Raw genomic sequence first — 18,990 nt, 5'->3', positions numbered from 1 at the left:
TATATTTATATAAAATTTATATATAGTATTATATTCTCAAATTATGTTTTACTTTACACTGAACTAGAAAATTTATTAGTTTAGTTAATATTGATTTTAAAGAGTTTTTGCTTATTTCGATTCAAATAAAACGAAGGAAACTCAAAATGACAAAATGCACAATTAAAACAGAGGGGTCAATTTATAATAACTACAGAGGTCTGGGTATTTTTTTAAGTATTTTGTTCGGACAAGATCTAACACAAACCGAAAAGTCAAAATAAGAGCAAAAGCGATAGAAGAAGAATTGGTTGCAGAGTTTCAATGTCTTGGGCTGCTCCTGATGATATCTTTTTCTCCACTTCTCTCGCCGCCTACTTAGACAGTAACTCTCTCTATCTCTACCCAGAGGCGGATCCAAGTGAAGATTATAGGTGTCACTTGACACCACAGAAAATATTAAAAGTAGAATTTTGTAAGCTGTTTCCAATAGATCAGAGTGGTGTATTAGTTTAAAAGGCTGTCATTGAACCCACATAACCTAGGATCAAATCCTTTAGATGACTTTTTATTATATTTTGACCCCTCAAAAATAAATTCTTGGGTTCGCCGTTGTCTCTATCCTTTACCCATGATATCGTATAAAACAAGAAAATATTGATTTTAATGTCTTTTTGTAGAGAAGCTTCTTGTCTTGCTTCGTGATGGAAGGAAACTGATGGGTCTACTTCGTTCCTTTGATCAATTTGGTACCTTTGTTTGTGTTTCTTTCTCTGTTGTTTACTGAAAGTCCAAATATTTTCTGAAGATGTTGTTGTTTGTTTGTGAAGCTAATGCTGTTACTTGGTTTAAAAAAGCGCGCTAAGGCTTCACTAAGGCGTGAGGCGGCCTTTGTTTTGGGGTTTAACGCCTCAAAGTCGTGAAGCAAGGCGAATTCGAGAAAGCGTCGCTTCAACCTTGCCTCGAGCCGCTTCGGACGCCTCACTTCTCATCACGCTTCAATGCTTAGGCGACTAACAGTAAGTTTCCTATCAAACCTTATTTTACATTTTAAAAAGAAATAAATCATGATTATGATTATATTTACTTTCTGTTTATGGTTCCAAAACTTCAATTCACGTGAACTGGCTAATAAATTTCTTTGCCTTTTTGAAAAAAAAAATCAACGTGATTCTTACACTACCCAAATTTCTTCTTTCTTCTTACACTTCTGGTTTTACAAACCTTTTGGTTCTCCTTTCTCCTCTGTTTTCTAAATCTCTCCACTCTTTTCTTCTCACCATTCTACTTCAACTAAGCAAGTTGATCCAGCAAGAAAGTATGCAACTCCTGATACTAAGAAATTGGATTGTTGGATATGTAACTTTTGTGGTAAAACTACAAATGGTGGAGTTTTACGGGTTAAACATCATCTGATTGGAGACTTTTCTGATGTAACTTTCTGTCCTAAAGTCCCTGATCATGTGAATCAAGAATTGAAGGAGTTCCTCATGAACAAGGCTAGCGCTAGAGCTTCTCTCCAAATGCAACAACCAGCCTTTGATTATGATGAAGAAGTAGAAGAACCACGCCCATCTCAGCCTAATCTGAAGAAACGTAAGGGTCCTATGGACAAGTTTGTTGGTCCTACTCCTCCTGATATCTTGAAAGGAAGAAAAGACAGAAAATATATTTTTAGAGTATGTAATAAAGACGAAAGGGACAAAGCTTGTAGTGCTCTTGCAAAGTGGTTCTACGATGCAGCGATTCCTTTCAATGCTGCCAACTATGATAGTTTCGGGAAGACACTAGAATTAGTAGCTAAATATGGTCATGGTTTTAAGCCTCCAAGCATGTATGAGCTGCGTGTTCCTCTCTTGTTTAAAAAAGTCAAGGAAGTTGAGGAGCAGCTGGTGAAACACAAAGCGGAATGGGTAACAAAAGGTTGTTCAATCATGTCTGATGGACGGCGTGATTCAGTTGTTCAAAAGGATATCATTAACTTCCTTGTTAACTCTCCAAAGAGATCAGTTTTCACCAAATCAGTTGATGTTTCAGAGGTTTTGAAGGACGCTAACTTTTTGTTTAGTATGCTTGATCGTATGGTTGATGAAGTTGGAGAGGCTAATGTTGTTCAAGTGGTGACTGATAATGCATCAAACTATGTTAAAGCTGGTAAAGTTTATTTCTGTCTAATCTTTATGTGTTTTTGATAATGTAGTTATAATGAATCTAACTTAAATCTTATATTTTTTCAATTCATAGGCAAGATGTTAATGGCCAAAAGACCTCATCTTTATTGCCTTCCTTGTGCTGCACACTGCATCGATCTCATGCTTGAAAATATAGGAAAGAAATATAGGAAAGATTCCTTCAATTCAGGCTGCAATAAGAAACTGCATCTTCATCAATGGCTACATCTATGGTGAATATGATGAGAAGGTTCACAGAACAAGGAAATCTGCATAGACCAGCAGTTACTCGGTTTGCTACCTCTTTCATTACACTTGGCCAGTATTACCACCACAAGGATAACTTGAGAAAGTTTGTAACTTCTCAAGATTGGAATGATTCAAAGTGGTCAAAAGAAGCAGGAGCAAAGAGGGTGAAACAAATCATTATGCAAGAGAGCTTTTGGAGAAATGTTCTTTATGCAATCAGGTTGACTAGGCCACTAGTTAACGTTCTTCGATTGGTAGATGGGGAGAGAAAACCAGCTATGGGGTATATTTATGAAGCAATGGATAAAGCTAAGAAGAAGATTTATGAAGTCTTACTATGGAGAGAAGATCAGTACAAGCGTGCATTTGAAATAATTGATGAAAGGTGGAACTGCCAACTCCATCACCCTTTGCATGCTGCTGGGTACTTCTTGAATCCTGAGTTTCAGTACAAAGCTGGAGCGAATTGTGAAGAAGTTATGAGTGGTCTATATGACACATTGGAAAGTTGGTTCCTGATGTTGAAACTCAAGAAAAGATACTCAGTGAGCTGGATTATCTTAAGAATGCTTATGGACTCTTTGGCCATCCCATGGCGATAAGACAAAGGAAAAAAAAAGCACCAGTAGAGTGGTGGCTGTCTTATGGAGCATCTACTCCAACACTTAGAGATTTTGCTGTAAAAGTTCTAAGTCTCACGTGCAGTGCAACCGGTTGCGAGAGAAACTAGAGTGTATTTCAGCATATCCATACCAAGAAAAGGAATCGCTTGACCCAAAACCGGTTGAATGACATGGTTTTTGTGAAGTACAATCGTGCTCTTCAACGCCGTTACAGACTTAAAGACACAATTGATCCCATTGACCTAGAAGAAACTGATGAGAGTAATGAGTGGCTGGTAGGAAGAATGGATGGAGATGATCTAGTGTTTGAAGATGATGATTTAACATGGGATTTGGTAAGCAAGGCATCTGGAGCTAATGAGCCTAGTTACCCTACTAGAGCATCTTCAATCAGGGCTGAAAAAGACAAGAATGCATCCACAAGCTCAATTCCACGTCAAAAAGCTTCTCAAAGGCCATCTCCAATGTTGTTGATTGATGAGGATGATGATAATGAAATTGAAGAAGATGTTGAAGATGAGGCTAATAAGTATGTGGAATCTGAGGAGTATCTAGACAGCGAAAAACTTGGTCCTCTCTTTTAAAATTGCGTTGGTTTTATTTTATGTTTTACGACTTTGCTGGTTTCATTCTCTGTTTTAAAACTTTGTTGGTTTGGTTCTCTGTTTTTTGAACACGTTGTTGGGATTATTTCTCTGTTTTAAGTTTATCTTATGGAGACTTATTTATTTTAAGTTTTAGTTGTTTAGATAATTACAAAGAACAACAGAATCTAAATAATATATCTGTGTAAACTATTAATCTTTTGTAAATGTTCAGATAACGCTTTAAGTTGGTGAGGCGTTATGAAGCGACGCTATAGCTTTGAGGCGAGCTTGGCCTTCCCAACGCCTCAACTCTTGAAGCGCTATTTCAAACCAAGTGATGTTATAGAAGAAGCTTATGAAAGAGTCATCGTGGATGGTCTCTATTATGATATTCCCTTAGGTCTTTACATAATCCGTGGAGAGAATGTTGTTTTGATTGGTGAACTGGTAAAAACTTTTCTATATACAAACAAACCAGTCTCTCTTGCATTTTAAATGACAATTGAATCAGTTTTTTTGGGGGGGGGGGGGGGGGGGGGCTCTTAGGACATTAAAAAGGAAGAGCTTCCTGGTCAGATGGTCCAAGTTTCAGAAGCAGAGATCAAAAGGGTAATTGCTTAATATATCTTGGTTCAAAGTTTGTTTGATTTTTGGAGCTTCTTGCACAAAAGGGTAATCGTAGATTCTATGTATTTTTTTTTCTATGTAGTTATGTTGTATAGTTTTATCTGTTTTAAAATTCTGGTATACGAATACATATTTTTTTTTTTTAAAAGTAATACTCAAAAACAATACACAGATGAAATCCTAGAAACTATCAAACAATTGTTCAGCAGTTTTTACCAAAAAAAAAGTTCTGCAGTTTCGCTTGTAATGTGCATGCGCAGACTTTCAGTGGAAAAGATTTATAAAAACATCATGTTATAAATCATATTGTGGATGCCCATAACCAGCCCAATGCTAGAGAGAGAAAGAGTCGGCCGCTAGTCTAGAGGAGAGAAAGTCGGCCACCTATTTCCTTTTTTCTTTTGGTTTATGATTTTTACTCTTTCTATATACGTATTTCCCTTTTCCTAGTCTTTCCATTATTCTATAACGGTGTAATTTCCTATATAAAGGGCTCCTTATGATTCATATTAATAAGAATAATATTCTATTCTCCTAAGTTTTACAACATGATTACTCTAAGAACCTAAGCTAAAAGTCCCGAACCTAAACCCTAACTCATCCCGGCGATAATCCTAGACGGCTCAAACCCTTTCCGATCGCGAAACCCTAAACCCGATCGTGAACCTCCATCCATACTCAAGGCGTTCCCGATCTAAGCTCATCTGCGACTCCATCTCAGCCCGTTTGCGATAGACGAACTCAGTCCGTTCCAGCTCGCGACGATCTCAGCATTCAAACCATCTGCGACTCGATACTCAACACGTTCGCGACCCGACATCAGCTTCAGCTCGTTCGCGACTCGGTAGCAGCTTGTTCCCGTCTCAGCTTCAATCCGTTCGCGACCTGATAGCAACCCGTTCGCGACCCGACGATCTCAGCGACGATTAGCTCGCGGTCTCCTCTTGTTCGTGACCATTCAACACAATTGGAGGTTAAGGTAAAACTAAAACCTAATAACCAAACCCTAAGGCAATAGATCAAGTCCCTAATACCCAAAATCGAATCTGATTGCCTGATTTAAATTGAAACCTTAATACTCTAAAACCTAGCCGCACTTATGCACATTGCATATCATGCAAACCCTAATTTGAAATCGAATTTGGTTGTTTGAGTGATTGAATGTTTTGAACCTGAATTTGGTCACATAGAACCGTTTGCTAGGATTGTTAAACTCATACTCGAATTTGATTGATTGAATATTATCCGTTAGTAGTTAACCCCTTGATGCATTGCTTGATTGTTTGACTGCGGTTACTCTTATGATCACTTAGAAACCGTTTTGCTAGGATGTATAACTGATTGCATAATGATAGAAACCGTTTGATAAGATTGATCATACCATGTCTTGGCCGTGCGGCTTGTTCTTGCATAATACCCGTATGAACTGAATGCATCATATCTCGTTTGGCCATGCGGCTTGTTTGAACATTGCATATCCGTTTAGCTTGTCTTGATTGCATCATATAGTGAACATTAAACATTATAATCTTAAGAATGAAATATATGATTTCAGATGTCGAAAATCAACAACTTGGATTTTGCTGCTCTAAATCTCTCTAGAGATAATTACTTGCAATGGGCACTTGATGCTAAGATCATCCTGAAATCCAAGGGACTCGGTGAGTGTCACCGAGGAAGATAATGCTAGTGAAAAAGATAGATACAGAGCCATCTTGATCATTCGCCATCATCTAACTGAGAGTCTCAAAGATCAGTATCTGACCATTGAGAATCTATTAGACCTTTGGACAGAATTGAAAGCGAGATATGATCACTAGAGAACGGTGATGACCAAAGGCTTTGTATGATTGGAGGAATCTCAGGATCCAGTAAGTCCATGGACAAGTATAACTCGGCACTGTTTAAGATTGTTTTGAAATTGAAAATGTGTGGTGAGAATGTAACATATAAGGATATGATTGAGAAAACCTTTTCCACCTTCCACACAAGCAATGTACTGTTACAACAACAGTACCGTGAGAAGGGCTTCACGACTTATGCTAATCTTATTTCTTGTCTATTGCTCGCTGAGAAAAACAATGAATTGTTGATGAGAAACAGTGAAATAAGACCTCCTGGATCAGCCCCACCACTTGAAGCACACACGGCCACAGAGGCCAAGAAGGAAGCAAATCACGTACAATCTAATGGCCAACACGGCCGTGGTCGTGGAAAATGGCATGGACGTGGCCGTGGTCGAGGTTCATTTGGCCACGGGCGAGGAAACCAACATGGTCAAGACCGTAGCCAAGGACACTCGTTTGGACGAGGTCATGGTTGAGGCCGTGGATCTTCATTCAAACCGCAACACTCAACCAACTCGACCAAATCCGTGTGCCATAGATGTGGTATGGGCAATCGTTGGGCTAAGACATGTAGGACTCCCAAACATCTAGTCGACCTCTACCAAGAGAGTTTGAAAGGGAAGAATCCTGAAGCTCACATGACCTATCAAGATGGTGAAGATGATTTTAATCATGACCAAGACAATTTTATGAATTATGAAACTTCAGACTGTCTAAAAGAATGAAGTTGATTTCGACATTTGTGTTCTTTTTGCTTTTGTGTTTTTGTTTTGAGTTTTCTATGTTTTGTTCTCTTTGAACTTGTTTTATTAAACTAAATGAATGAATGATTTTTATAAGAAGTCTCTAAGTGCCATCCTATGAATCTTGTTTTAGAAATGAACGATAACAAGGATGTATTCGTGGTGGACAGTGGGTCAAGCCACACGATCCTAAGAGACAAAATATACTTCATAAACTTAACCCTTAAAATGCCAACTTCTCGACAATTGCGGGTATAGCCAGCCTCATTGAAGGCCACGGCCAGGCTAACATCCTGTTACCTATGGGTACGCATCTAGAGATATCTGATGCCTTATATTCACCCAACTCAAAGAGAAGCCTATTGAGCTTTAAAGACATTCGAATGAATGGTTTTCATATTGAAACTAAGGGTGAGAGAAACAAAGAGTTCCTTCAAATCATTGAAATCGCCCAAGGCAATAAGAAAGTCTTAGAGTATATACATGCACTCTCTACTGGTCTTTACCATGCTAAATGAAATAGATTGGAACAACCACTTGACTGCCGCAATAGGATTTAAGGGTCTTACCGGTGTAACCGAAGCGGTTTTAGGTGCAGTTGCATGCGTTTGTGGATGTGGGTGGTTGCGGTTCTGAGCGTTATCAAGAGATTTATATGACTGGTATAACGGTTAGATATTGGTGGTTAAAAATTAAATGCATGAGTGGTTAAATGAGAAAGTAACAATATTTGCACTTTATATAATTATAAAAATATTAAAAGCATATTATTATAACAAAAATAAAACTATATTATAAATTTATACTATTATTTTTTTAATTATTTTTTCAAAAGTTTTATAATATAAATATAATATATTTTAATATTCATATTATTTCAGTTTATAATTTTAACAGAATATTTTTTTATTTTATACAAAATTTTTAATACTTGTTTTTACACTTCTACAACTGTTCTCAACTATAAACGCTAACTAGAACCACCTTCTGAATTTTTTTGATAACTCGGGGATATCTGGCGGACCGTGACCCAACAGACTAGTCTCCTAGAACCAACTTCTGAATTTGTGAGGTTTGAAACTATTAAATTACATTTTGTGTAATTGTTACAAAATACCAACAACCGCTATTAATCGGAAAAAATCATGTTTGTAGGTGGTAGTGACGAAACCAATCATACTCTTGATTGTGTAAGTTTTGGGAGTGTTCTCTTATCATTGAATAAACAAAACCTAAAACGAAAAGATAAGGCTTGCATTTGACAAAAAAATAATAATAAGGCTTGCATCTTGATTTCACCTGTTTCAGCCTGTGCTTTATAAATTAAACATTAAATTTTCAAACCTTTTGTTTGTCATAACAAGTACCACAACACTATACTATATGGTAGAATAGATATAAACAATAGTCGTGAATTAAAGGTAAAACTCGAATGGTGCATGAATAGATGTAAGAAAACAAATATAAATGGGCACGTTACTCACCTTGCCTCGCGGATCTGTATTCCTTCCCCAACCACCACACGCATTTCCCACGAGTTTGACTATCTTTTTTGTTTAATCTAATCTTATCAACTTTCTTTTCTTTTTTTAAGTCTTATCAACTTTCATAGTCCCCATAGCCCATAAACATTCCATATCGTATAATTTCCAACCAATCAACTAAATATTGTATGAATTCTGCATCGATGAAAAATATATTGAGTTTTGTATCTTTTTTTGACGGCTATTGAGTTTTGTATCTAATCGTCTTGAAATAAAGTTTCCGTCAATTATGTAAAAGAAAGCCATTGCGTTGGACGACTTTTCGTAGTTTTGATTTATGTAGTACATATTACACTATAGTATTAATTTTGTTGCGTATATATAATCCATGATTACTTTGCTGTGTATTAAATTGATTACGTAATAAATTAATGTTATGATAAAGAAAAGATAATCGGCACACATGAAAAGTTGAAAACCGCACCTAGATTTCCGTCAGAAGAAAAATACAATAAAATTGACATGGCTAGATGCAATCAACAAATCAGATTCAGGGTTTTGGATTTTGGATATCTATAGTTTGCGTAGCAGCGTAACGCAGCTCCTACAACACCATTTGTACTTGCGGAGAATAAGAATCTAACGCGTACTATATAACCAACAAGAGATGGACACGCGTCATGTCCAGTTGGTTCAGACAACGTGCACTTGCCGCCCCCTTCTTTCTAGATTCCTCCTTGTTTTGTAATTACCTGATTTATTTGCTTTCTTTTTTCTTTAAGTATCCATTTTTAGCTTTATTACTATTTTATTATATTTTCAGAACGCATAACAACAAAAACGTGGTCGACGGAACATGTGGATGGTGGAGTTGTCTTCACCTGGGACCCACTCACAGTTGGTTAACACCGTGAAGGTTTTGCTTCGTTTTACAGTTTATCAGCAATATACGATTATATACGATAATATATTAGCCGGGACTGAACATTTTATCCGTTAAAATTTGATTTGATTTATTATTCGTTGCTATTCGATTCGAAAAATTAGGATATCCGTAAGTTTTCGAAGCAAAACAAATACTAAAATTCAATATCCGTTAAAACCGAAACAAATCACAAATATTAAAATTTTGGAAAGCGAATATCCGATCCGTCAATATATAAATACATATATTTTTATTATATTTAAAGTATTACATGTATAAAACTATATAATTATTATTTTAACATATGATTTGACAGATTATATTCACATTATTACTTACTCCCTCCGTTTCAGATTAGTTGTCGTTTTAAAGAAAAAAATTCGTTTCAAAATAAGTGTCGTTTTCGAATTTCTATGCAAAATTTATTAATAAGATTCTTAAGTCTATTTTTCTATTGGTTAAAATATAGTTAGGTGTATAGGTAATTGTGTTTTTATCTTAGAAATATATAAAATTACATGTTTTATTAATATGTGTGTATAAGTCTAGTACGAAAAATAAAATGAAACAGAGGGAGTATTTAAAAGTATTACATAAAAGGAAGAGAAAATATTTATGACAATTATAATTTTTTTCTTAAGTTTTGCGTTATTATAATTGTTAACTAAGTTTAAAAATTTACAAAATATGTAGATTCATTTTTTCTTTTAATTTTATTATTTATCATGCAAAAAAATATTTTACAAAACAAATTTGCATCGAAATTTTAAAATTATTTGAATAAATCAAAATAAATGAGATATCCGTAAATAATCGCAGATATCTATTTATTTTCCGGATATCCATTTTTTTGAATATCTGTATTTTCAGAGACAAAACAAATTAGAAAATTAGATATCCGTAACATTCGAAGTAAATCACAAATACCTTTAAAACCCGGATATCTGATCTGTGGTCAGGCCTAATATTAATACCCTTGCATATAGATTTGGTTTTGCTTCGTTTTACAGTTTATCAGCTATATACGATCTATCTTATTAAAACAGAAACATTCTATTGGACCTAACATTTATTTTGTAAGTTTTTAAATTAAATACAACTTTATACTTTATAGTTAAACCTACATTAAATCACTAATGTTTCTTTATTTATACTATTATCCATGTTTCCAAACAATATACTTATTTCTTTATACTACTATTAATGTTTTCCAAACAATATATTTTTATACTACTATCAATGGTTCCAAACATACAATAATTAATCTTAGTTTTTATATCTATCATCAATACTATTAATTCTTCAACATGTCCAATTGATATGGGTTAGGTCCAATTTAAAAAGTGGCATCCAAATATAACTAACTAAAGTAACCGTATAATAATAATAAAAAAACTGCATAACTTAATATATAGTCAACCTCCATAACCACTAAGTCTTATTTTAAGGGCTACAAATATTGCAACATAAATGTACGAATATATATATTTTTGTTTCATTTCCTTACTCTTTTACTTCACCTATTAATTATCCTATATCTAATTCCAAAATCATAGTATTTATTTAACAACCAAAAATATTCAGGAATCAAAATATAACCGCCTTCTACATATAAGATATGGACTAATATACTGTATTTATGTATTTTTCCTTACTCCTATTTTATAAAATATAGAAAGTGGATATGTATGTATACGGGTAGGTTTTCTATGAAAGGCTCATATGCTTAAACTAAATTTTACAAAATATTAATAACTTTTAAGTATTTAAATGTCTATTGTAAATAATAAAATTAAATTTTAAACCTAAAATAATCTAAAAGTAAAACATAAAATTATAATTGATAATTGATAACAAAAATAAACTAATACCAAATCATAACAATTAGATTTGTTAATAGATTCATAATCCACAAGATCATATATATATATATATATATATCTTTTATATAAAAACCAAAAATCTAATTTCCTAATTAGAATACAAACATATTCTAATAATATAATTAAAAATCTAAAAAGTTAATAATTAAAAATTACGTATTGGTTTAACCAGTGGTTCAACTGGTAACCGAGTTTTGAGTTTTAGCGGATTTCCATGGGTTTTACCGGGTTTCCGTGGGTTTTACCGAGTTTCGTGGGTTTTACCAGATTATTAAACAATGATGTTTTTCCTAAAACTCAAACTGAATTACATATCAGATCCACGGGTTTGCCGGTTTAATCGCGAATCCGGATCGGTTTCAAAATATTGTGTACAAGTGTATAGTTATATAACATCACAAATTCAATATAATTATCAAAACTTTTAACTAATAATTTTTAAATATAGTAAATATGATTATAAATAAAACACAAATAAAAATTAAAAACAAAAAATATACCCACTCTATGAAGGGCGGGTCAAAATCTAGTAATATATTAATACCCTTGCATACGGATTTGTCTCATTTGTCATACTATAATGATGACCACCTGATTAGGTCTCAAATCAATCTGTAAACTGTAACATTGATTTTATGCACGGGAACATCAATTTCGATTGCGTTTCAGAAAAAAATTCTTTAGGTGTTAAACTACTATCGATTATCGTATGGTTGATGGCGTTAATCAAATGTGACGGTCTACATGTGGATTAACTTCAAACTTAAACTTCTGCCCTATTTAATCACTACTAATCAACGACTCATTGACTTTATTAGTTAGTATTATTCTGTTGCGTAATTAAAAAACATTAGTTTTCTTTTGGGTGCAATTGACAAACATTAGTTTGTATCTCTGCATGATACACGACGTTATTAACATTATTTTGAAAATGTTTTGAGAGTATTCAAATTATTAGATTGTACAGTATTATGAAGATCATCTACAAAAAGCCAAAGAGGCTTGACTATTGACGTTTAACGCGTTTTGCCTTGTTTCTATCTTGTTTCACTTTTTATTTTCGTGTGTTTTTTTTTCAAATGTATTACAAAGATATTTGAAGTCCATCGTCTTAATAAAAAGAGGTTACGTCAAGTGTTTCAAACGATATTTGAAGTCCATCTCCATGGACCATACTAGTCATCTCGCATTCTTCATACTTAAGAGTCAGGTACGGATGTAGAAATGAATGTTGTGAGGGATATTATCAAAATTGTTCAAAGAACCATACGAGTATAAAGAATGTATGATCTTAATTTATAAAAGGGTACGATCTAAATAATTGCAAGATAGATTATAAAAAATATTGAATAATTACAGAAATACCATGAATCAAACAAAATAAATAACAAGTTTTGCAGAGTCGAGATTTGAAAATCTCTTTCTTTAACTCAAAAATTGCTCCGCAATATGAGGGTTGTATGACGATTAGAGTCCGACGATAAAACTGCATTTTTCTTCTATTCACAATACTTGAATAAGAAGCCTAGCAAACCTTAATTCTATGGGTACTTTCATTGAAAAATGAAAAAAAAAAACAAATAAGAGAAAAAAGAGATTGTTGTTGTTCAGTTCTTTGTTAGTGGAATGAGAGATCATTAGAGCATGATTAAAGGGAGAGCTTATAGGAGTGCTTAGGGAGAGAGAAACAATAAAAAAAAAGGAAGAAGAAGAGAAGCAGAGGCGTCTGATTAAGCTGCGGTGAGCTGGGGTGCTTGTTCTTTTCGCGGATTCCACTAACACGTAGCGGTCCGCAATTGTTTTTCTTTAATTTTTTTTAAACCAAAAAAAAATTAAAAAATTAAAAAAAAAATCTTAAGCACCCTCATTTAAGCATTCTGGGTTGAGGATGCTCATATATATGTCAGAAAATGTCATAAATGTTTTGGGTCTTATTGGAGATAAATATTGTATTAATTTTTGGTATTAACCACATAATTAATCAGAAATTAAATACGTTTTTTAGTTTGGTGACCAAGACTAATTCTTAACAAGAGTTAATGACTTTGACCAAATTTATTCTCTCAAAGATTTGTTTATATTTTCATAATCAAATTTCTTGTTTATGTAGTGATCAATTACATAAATAAGATTTTTATATAAAATATAGGTCGTTGGATCATGATCTCATATATCCGGATCTTTATCTAAACTGAACTCAATTCTGAGTTCTAATTAACTCAACTTGATGTGCACGCTTAATTAGTTTAGTATAAATTCACATCTCTATAATTGTCTAGGGTTAGCAATCTTGTTAGAGCCACACTTTCCAATTTATGCTATTAAAGCAACAACGCTAAGACAAACATTTCCCATCCAAAAAAATTTCAATTTTAATATATGTATTAAAATTGAGTACAAAACAAAGAACACTACTAAATTTTACATAGAATTTTTAAAAACCATCAGGGGCATCTGCCCCACCCTTGGACCACTACTTAGAGTAAAATATTTTCATGTTCTAATCTAGGCATGGGCATTCGGAGTCTCAATCGGGTTTCGGTTTTATCCAATCGGGTTTCGGTTTTTCGGGTTTATCAAAATCAGCCTCATTCGGATTATTTGAAAGTTCGGTTCAGGACCGGTTTGGGTTCTATCGGGTTCGGGTCGGGGTTAGTAAATCTTCAAAGAATCGGTAAAACCCAATGTACTTTTGGGTTCGGATCCCAATCGGTTCTTCGATTTAAAAATATCTGATTTGTACCTACTTTATAACAAAAACATAAGTAAAATTAGTTTGTTTTGGTTTCAAATATCTAATTTGTACATTTTTGTAACTAAAATATAAATAAAATCGATTTAAAAATACAAAACGAACATCAACAATGATCATTCAAAATTAAACGAAAGAAAAACATATTTATTAATAAAAAGAAAACCAAATGAATGAAATCATAAAACGAAAACCACGACCTCATGAAATGAGAAACATTGTTTAATGAAAACAAAATCTAAATCAAAATATTCAAAATTCAACAGCCACCTTTAACAATTAACCTTTATATAATACATAAGTATTTTAGATGTTCAATATATCTTAATGTATTTTGAGTACATATTAGAAATTGAGATCATATTTGGTATAAAATCTTTCTAGGGTTTTGAATGTTTCGGGTTCTATCGGATATCCATTTAGATTCATGTTCTGTTCGGATAATACCCATAACCCGAAATACCAAAAAACAAGATCCATCCGGTATTTATGTGGGGTTCGGATCGGTTCGAATTCATTTTTATCGGATCGAATTCAGTTCGGATTTTCGGGTTCGGTTAATTTGCCATCCCTATTCTAATCTATTTAATCTACCCCTCACTACATACAATTTAATCTGCAAATAAAACTTAACTTATCAAATAAAATTAAAAAAAATAAAAATAAAAATAAAAACTTAACAAACAAACAAAAACATAGTAGACCCATCTTCAACAATAATACAAACCCTACACTTGACTTGATCTGAGAAAAAATTACGTGATCAGTTACTGTGCCAAAAGAAGAAAAGTTAGTTTGACTTCGTCCTTGCAGCGACAACCAATAGGATAATGTAGAGGGACAGAACAGTAAAATTCAGGGAAAACGGAAAGCGTAGAACGTGGAGAACAGTGAACCGAGACACATTTGCGATCTTTATTAAAAGAAACAATAAATAAAACACGTGTTTTTAAAGGGCGCAAAATTAGATAAAGTTAAAAGTTTTACAGATATATACTCGTGTTATTGGAGGAGAGACCCTGCAACCAATCTCAATTCACAAAAGAGAAAGAAGAAGAAGAAAAACTGAATTCTGATTGAAGAAGAAGAAGAAGACGACTCGATTAGATACCGTTAGCTATTGGAGAAACTCGTTTTGATTCGTTTCTACCGAAAGGTTTTTGTTTGTATTATAACGATGTCGAGTCCTATGGAGTCCTCTGAATTCGCCGCTACTCGGAGATTTTCAAGGAAGCCGAGTTTCTCGCAGACGTGTAGTCGTTTGAGTCAGTATCTGAAGGAAAACGGTAGCTTTGGAGATCTCACCTTAGGGATGTCATGCAAGCCTGAGGTCAACGGTAAGCAATTGATTACCTCTTTGACCAGAATTAGGTAAAGAACCTGGTTTAGCACCTAAGATCTTAAGATTTTTGATCTTTAGTTTACGTACAAGACACGTTTTCTATTTGCATAACTATGCTTATATGCTTATAAGCGTGTGAGCTAAAGTTGTGTGACCTTAAGATTCGGCTATTTCCATCGAATTATTGAAATGAATGACACTTATAGGATATAACAGAAACGTAGCAAAGAATTAAACTTTGCTCAACTTGTTAAGGGAGAGATATCTTACTTTTTGGATCATATTTTTGCAGGCAACACACGTCAGCCCACAACAACCATGAGTCTATTCCCTTGTGAGACTTCCAACGTGGATTCTATTGCGGATGTTAAACCCAAGAATCTGTTTCCTAGGCAACCAAGCTTTTCTTCTTCATCTTCCTCTCTCCCCAAGGAAGATGTTCTAAAAATGACACAGACTACTACTACTACTAGGTATGTTCTGTTAAAACATATAAATTTGATTTAGTAAAGCTAACATTTATTTGTTATCTTTTTGTCTAATTAATGGTGTTTTCTTGTAACACAGATCTGTGAAACTAGAGCCTCAAACTGCACCGTTGACTATATTCTACGGCGGGCAAGTGATTGTGTTCGATGACTTTACTGCTGAGAAAGCCAAAGAAGTGATGGACTTAGCGAGCAATGGAACCCCTACTACCTTCACCGGTTTCACATCTAATCTCAACATCATCCAGAGTGTTGCCACTAGTAACTTAACCAAGAATCAAACAGAGATCAGAAGCAACATCGCTCCTATCTCAAACCAACTTCCTCATCTCATGAAAACCGCAACACAAGGGCCTATCCAATCCTCCTCAACTGCAATGGCATGCGGTAATCTTTCTAACCTTTTTGTTTACATCTCTATGTAGCTTTAAACCTTATGTATTACACAGCTTCTAACAAATAAAAATCCCGTTTATTTTACAGAACTTCCTATTGCTAGAAGAGCTTCACTCCATCGGTTTCTAGCCAAGAGAAAAGACAGGGTTACGTCAAAGGCACCGTACCAATTAAACGATCCATCCAAAGCGTCTTCAAAGCCTCAAACCGGAGAAAACACCACCTCTTGGCTTGGTTTAGCAACTGAAATGTGAAGGGCATGGTTTAACCACCACAAACCGTACCGGGGGATATTCTTTTGACGTTAGAAAACTTCATATATTTGTATGTATCTGTTTATGATTAGCGATCAATTCTTGTTAGCTTCTGTCTTTCACTAGGGTATTGTATCATGATTGTCTTTACAAATCCCCTTTCTTTGGGCCGTCTCAAAACTAGTCTCGTATGTTAGTGAGTTTGTAAGAACATTTTGTTGACGGTAATGCTAGTTTTAATTTTAAGTTTCTTTCTTTAGTCTATTTCAAAAGCACTTTAACCGCAAACAAACAAACAAAAACGGTCGAAAAGTCCTCTAGTTTCATAAAAACTCGAGAAATCATATAATTGCTAATTTTCAAGGAAAATATAAGAGATGAACTGGATACTAAAATGTAGTAATATATATTTTATAGATCAATATCGTAAAGTTTAAATAAATCATTTTACCAAAAAAAAAAAAGTTTAAATAAATCAATATATTAGGCTATTTTCTTTGTGTATTTAGAAAAGTTTACAATGTTTACCACTATATACATGCATTTTTATATCAAAAACAGCCCAATAATAATATTCTTATTCTATAACATTTTGCCGACAAGAAAGAAAACATATTTTTGTTTTGACATAAGAAAAATGGTTTTTTACAAAATTGACTCAAAACTCATAGTCAAACACAAAACTAATCTATATTTTTTTGGATTTTTTTTGTCTTATTCACTCCACAAGTTCACATTATTCACGAAAATACCATTAATTTTTTTCCAAAAATCTCTCAACTTCATAATCTTCAAGTATTTACAAGATTGTCATTGCCATCAATACTCCAACCATCCTGAACAATCAATTTGAAGCTTTTAATGCACCTCAAATCGATTTACACTCTTTCTTTATCAATTGTTATGAACTAAAAATAACATCTCTTTCACTTTCTCTCCATATTCATCCAAAAACTCAAGCTTTTGATTCTAAATTTTTTATGGTTGATAGAGTCATTCAAGCTTACGATTCTTGGTGGGTTATTCTCGTTTGAGGTTCTATGTGGTTAGAAAAGATTTTTCTGTGCTAAGGAAGTTATCTCACTAATTTAAAGTATGAAATTGAAATTTTTTCTAGATCTGTACGCCTATAAGTTTTCTGGCTGTAGAAGACTTAAGGGTAAATTTTCTGGTCAATTAGACGACTTACCAGTAAGTTGTCCAGTTTTTTTTGTTAAAAAGAACTCGAGACAACTTACAAGTAAGTCGTATAGGATAAACGGATTAGTTTTGTATTTGACCGAATTGCGTCAGAAATTTGACTTTTCCTGGACGACTTACCAGTAAGTCATCTAGGAAAAAAATATTTTATTAAAGCTAGACGACATCCATTTAAGGCGTCTCAGGTTAGTTTTGCAATTGGAAAAAAAAACTTAAATATTTAATTTTTCTCAAACGACTTACACAGAAGTCTTCCGTATGGACGATCTGGAAGACTTACTGGTAAGTCGTCCAGGATAAGCAAAGTCGTCCAGATTTTTTTCCAAGATTCTGGTCAAACCTTGCTTATATCGGACGACTTCCGTGTAAGTCGTCTAAGAAAAATTAAGTATTTAAGTTTTATTTTCGAATTGCAAAACTAAGCTGAGACGATATATATGGAAGTCGTCTACCTTTAATAAAATATTGAGTTTTTTGTTTTCCCAGAGACGACTTACCAGTAAGTCATCCAGGAAAAATCAAATTTCTGACACAATTCGGTCGAATACAAAACTAACATGTTTATCCTAGACTAATTACAAGTAAGTCGTCTCGAGCTTTTTTTTAATAAACAAAATTGAATATCGTCTGCGTCAATGTTTAGTAAATTTTCATTTTCTCTAAAACTATAAAGTCTTTTTAACATTTTCTTATTAATTCATGTATATTAATCAATATTGGGACTACTGAATGAAATTTATAACATAATTGGTGATATTTATGAGGTTACCAACATTCATGTTAATCAAAATTTCTAGCTAATGTGTTTTTAACTTATACATGTTCTATGTTTACTAATGTGTTTTATTTTGAATTTTTGCAGATGATGCGTCAGTTACATGTAGTGTATGAAGAATAAAAGCATCCACATGCTTATAAAACAATACAAGTCAGAAGATTTAACAATTACAGAAAACTTACCAGTAAATCGTCTGATAAGTCTTCTACAGAAAACATAGGAGAAGACTTTCACTTAGTAAATTTGACTAACTTGTATTTTTAAGTCTTTTACACTAAGTTTTAAGTCTGCTACGCTAATTTTGAATTACTTATATTTTTAAGAGTGTTAAGTAACTTCAAGATATGTAAAACTTAAATTTCAAAATATGTTTTCTCCCTTAGTTTTACTAAATTTGACTAAGTCTTTCAACACAAACTTGTAAAAAATGTGATATACTTTGACTAGTTACTATTATTTGTTTCCATCTCTTAAGTACTATTGTTATAGACACCAATGATGATTATTGTTATGAGTTGGAAGAATGATTAAAATGCTTCTTAAAATATTGTATCAATATGAGACTACCACCATTCTTGTTTATTAAGATGAGAAGAAGGCCATTGGAGTTTATTATTGCATATGGAAGATCCAAGGATAAGACAAAAGCTATTGAAGGAGTA

At 33.5% G+C, this 18,990-nt stretch overlaps 2 protein-coding genes and 1 pseudogene across 2 annotated transcripts; all 3 read left to right on the top strand.

Annotated features, from left to right (window-relative positions):
* The first annotated feature begins 106 nt into the window (after positions 1-106).
* On the top strand, positions 107-3,830 carry LOC108808424 (uncharacterized; annotated as a pseudogene).
* Positions 3,831-3,867: 37 nt separating this feature from the next.
* LOC108808425 (uncharacterized) lies at positions 3,868-6,559 on the top strand. The gene is made up of 3 exons (XM_018580576.1): positions 3,868-4,056; positions 5,792-5,897; positions 6,057-6,559. The coding sequence occupies exons 1-3, from the start codon at positions 3,868-3,870 to the stop codon at positions 6,557-6,559; spliced, it is 798 nt and encodes a 265-aa protein (XP_018436078.1).
* An 8,325-nt stretch (positions 6,560-14,884) lies between these two features.
* Positions 14,885-16,602, top strand: LOC108813647 (protein TIFY 10A). Its single transcript, XM_018586264.2, has 4 exons — positions 14,885-15,207; positions 15,505-15,685; positions 15,780-16,087; positions 16,184-16,602. The coding sequence occupies exons 1-4, from the start codon at positions 15,048-15,050 to the stop codon at positions 16,348-16,350; spliced, it is 816 nt and encodes a 271-aa protein (XP_018441766.1). The 5' UTR covers positions 14,885-15,047; the 3' UTR covers positions 16,351-16,602.
* Positions 16,603-18,990: the final 2,388 nt, after the last annotated feature.

The sequence above is a fragment of the Raphanus sativus genome, chromosome 6, assembly GCF_000801105.2.
Source record: "Raphanus sativus cultivar WK10039 chromosome 6, ASM80110v3, whole genome shotgun sequence".
Lineage (NCBI taxonomy): Eukaryota > Viridiplantae > Streptophyta > Magnoliopsida > Brassicales > Brassicaceae > Raphanus > Raphanus sativus.
The sequence above is the reverse complement of the archived record's forward strand: the minus strand, read 5'-3'. Positions and strand labels throughout refer to the sequence as shown.

Bases quoted from the DNA above. Each gene is read 5' to 3' on its own strand.
- LOC108808425 (XM_018580576.1), top strand. From the start codon at position 3,868: ATGAAGCGACGCTATAGCTTTGAGGCGAGCTTGGCCTTCCCAACGCCT. The intron at 4,057-5,791 runs GTAAAAACTTTT...ATATGATTTCAG, and splicing joins TTGTTTTGATTGGTGAACTG to ATGTCGAAAATCAACAACTT. The intron at 5,898-6,056 runs GTGAGTGTCACC...TATGATCACTAG, and splicing joins CCTGAAATCCAAGGGACTCG to AGAACGGTGATGACCAAAGG.
- LOC108813647 (XM_018586264.2), top strand. From the start codon at position 15,048: ATGTCGAGTCCTATGGAGTCCTCTGAATTCGCCGCTACTCGGAGATTT. The intron at 15,208-15,504 runs GTAAGCAATTGA...ATATTTTTGCAG, and splicing joins ATGCAAGCCTGAGGTCAACG to GCAACACACGTCAGCCCACA. The intron at 16,088-16,183 runs GTAATCTTTCTA...TTTATTTTACAG, and splicing joins CTCAACTGCAATGGCATGCG to AACTTCCTATTGCTAGAAGA.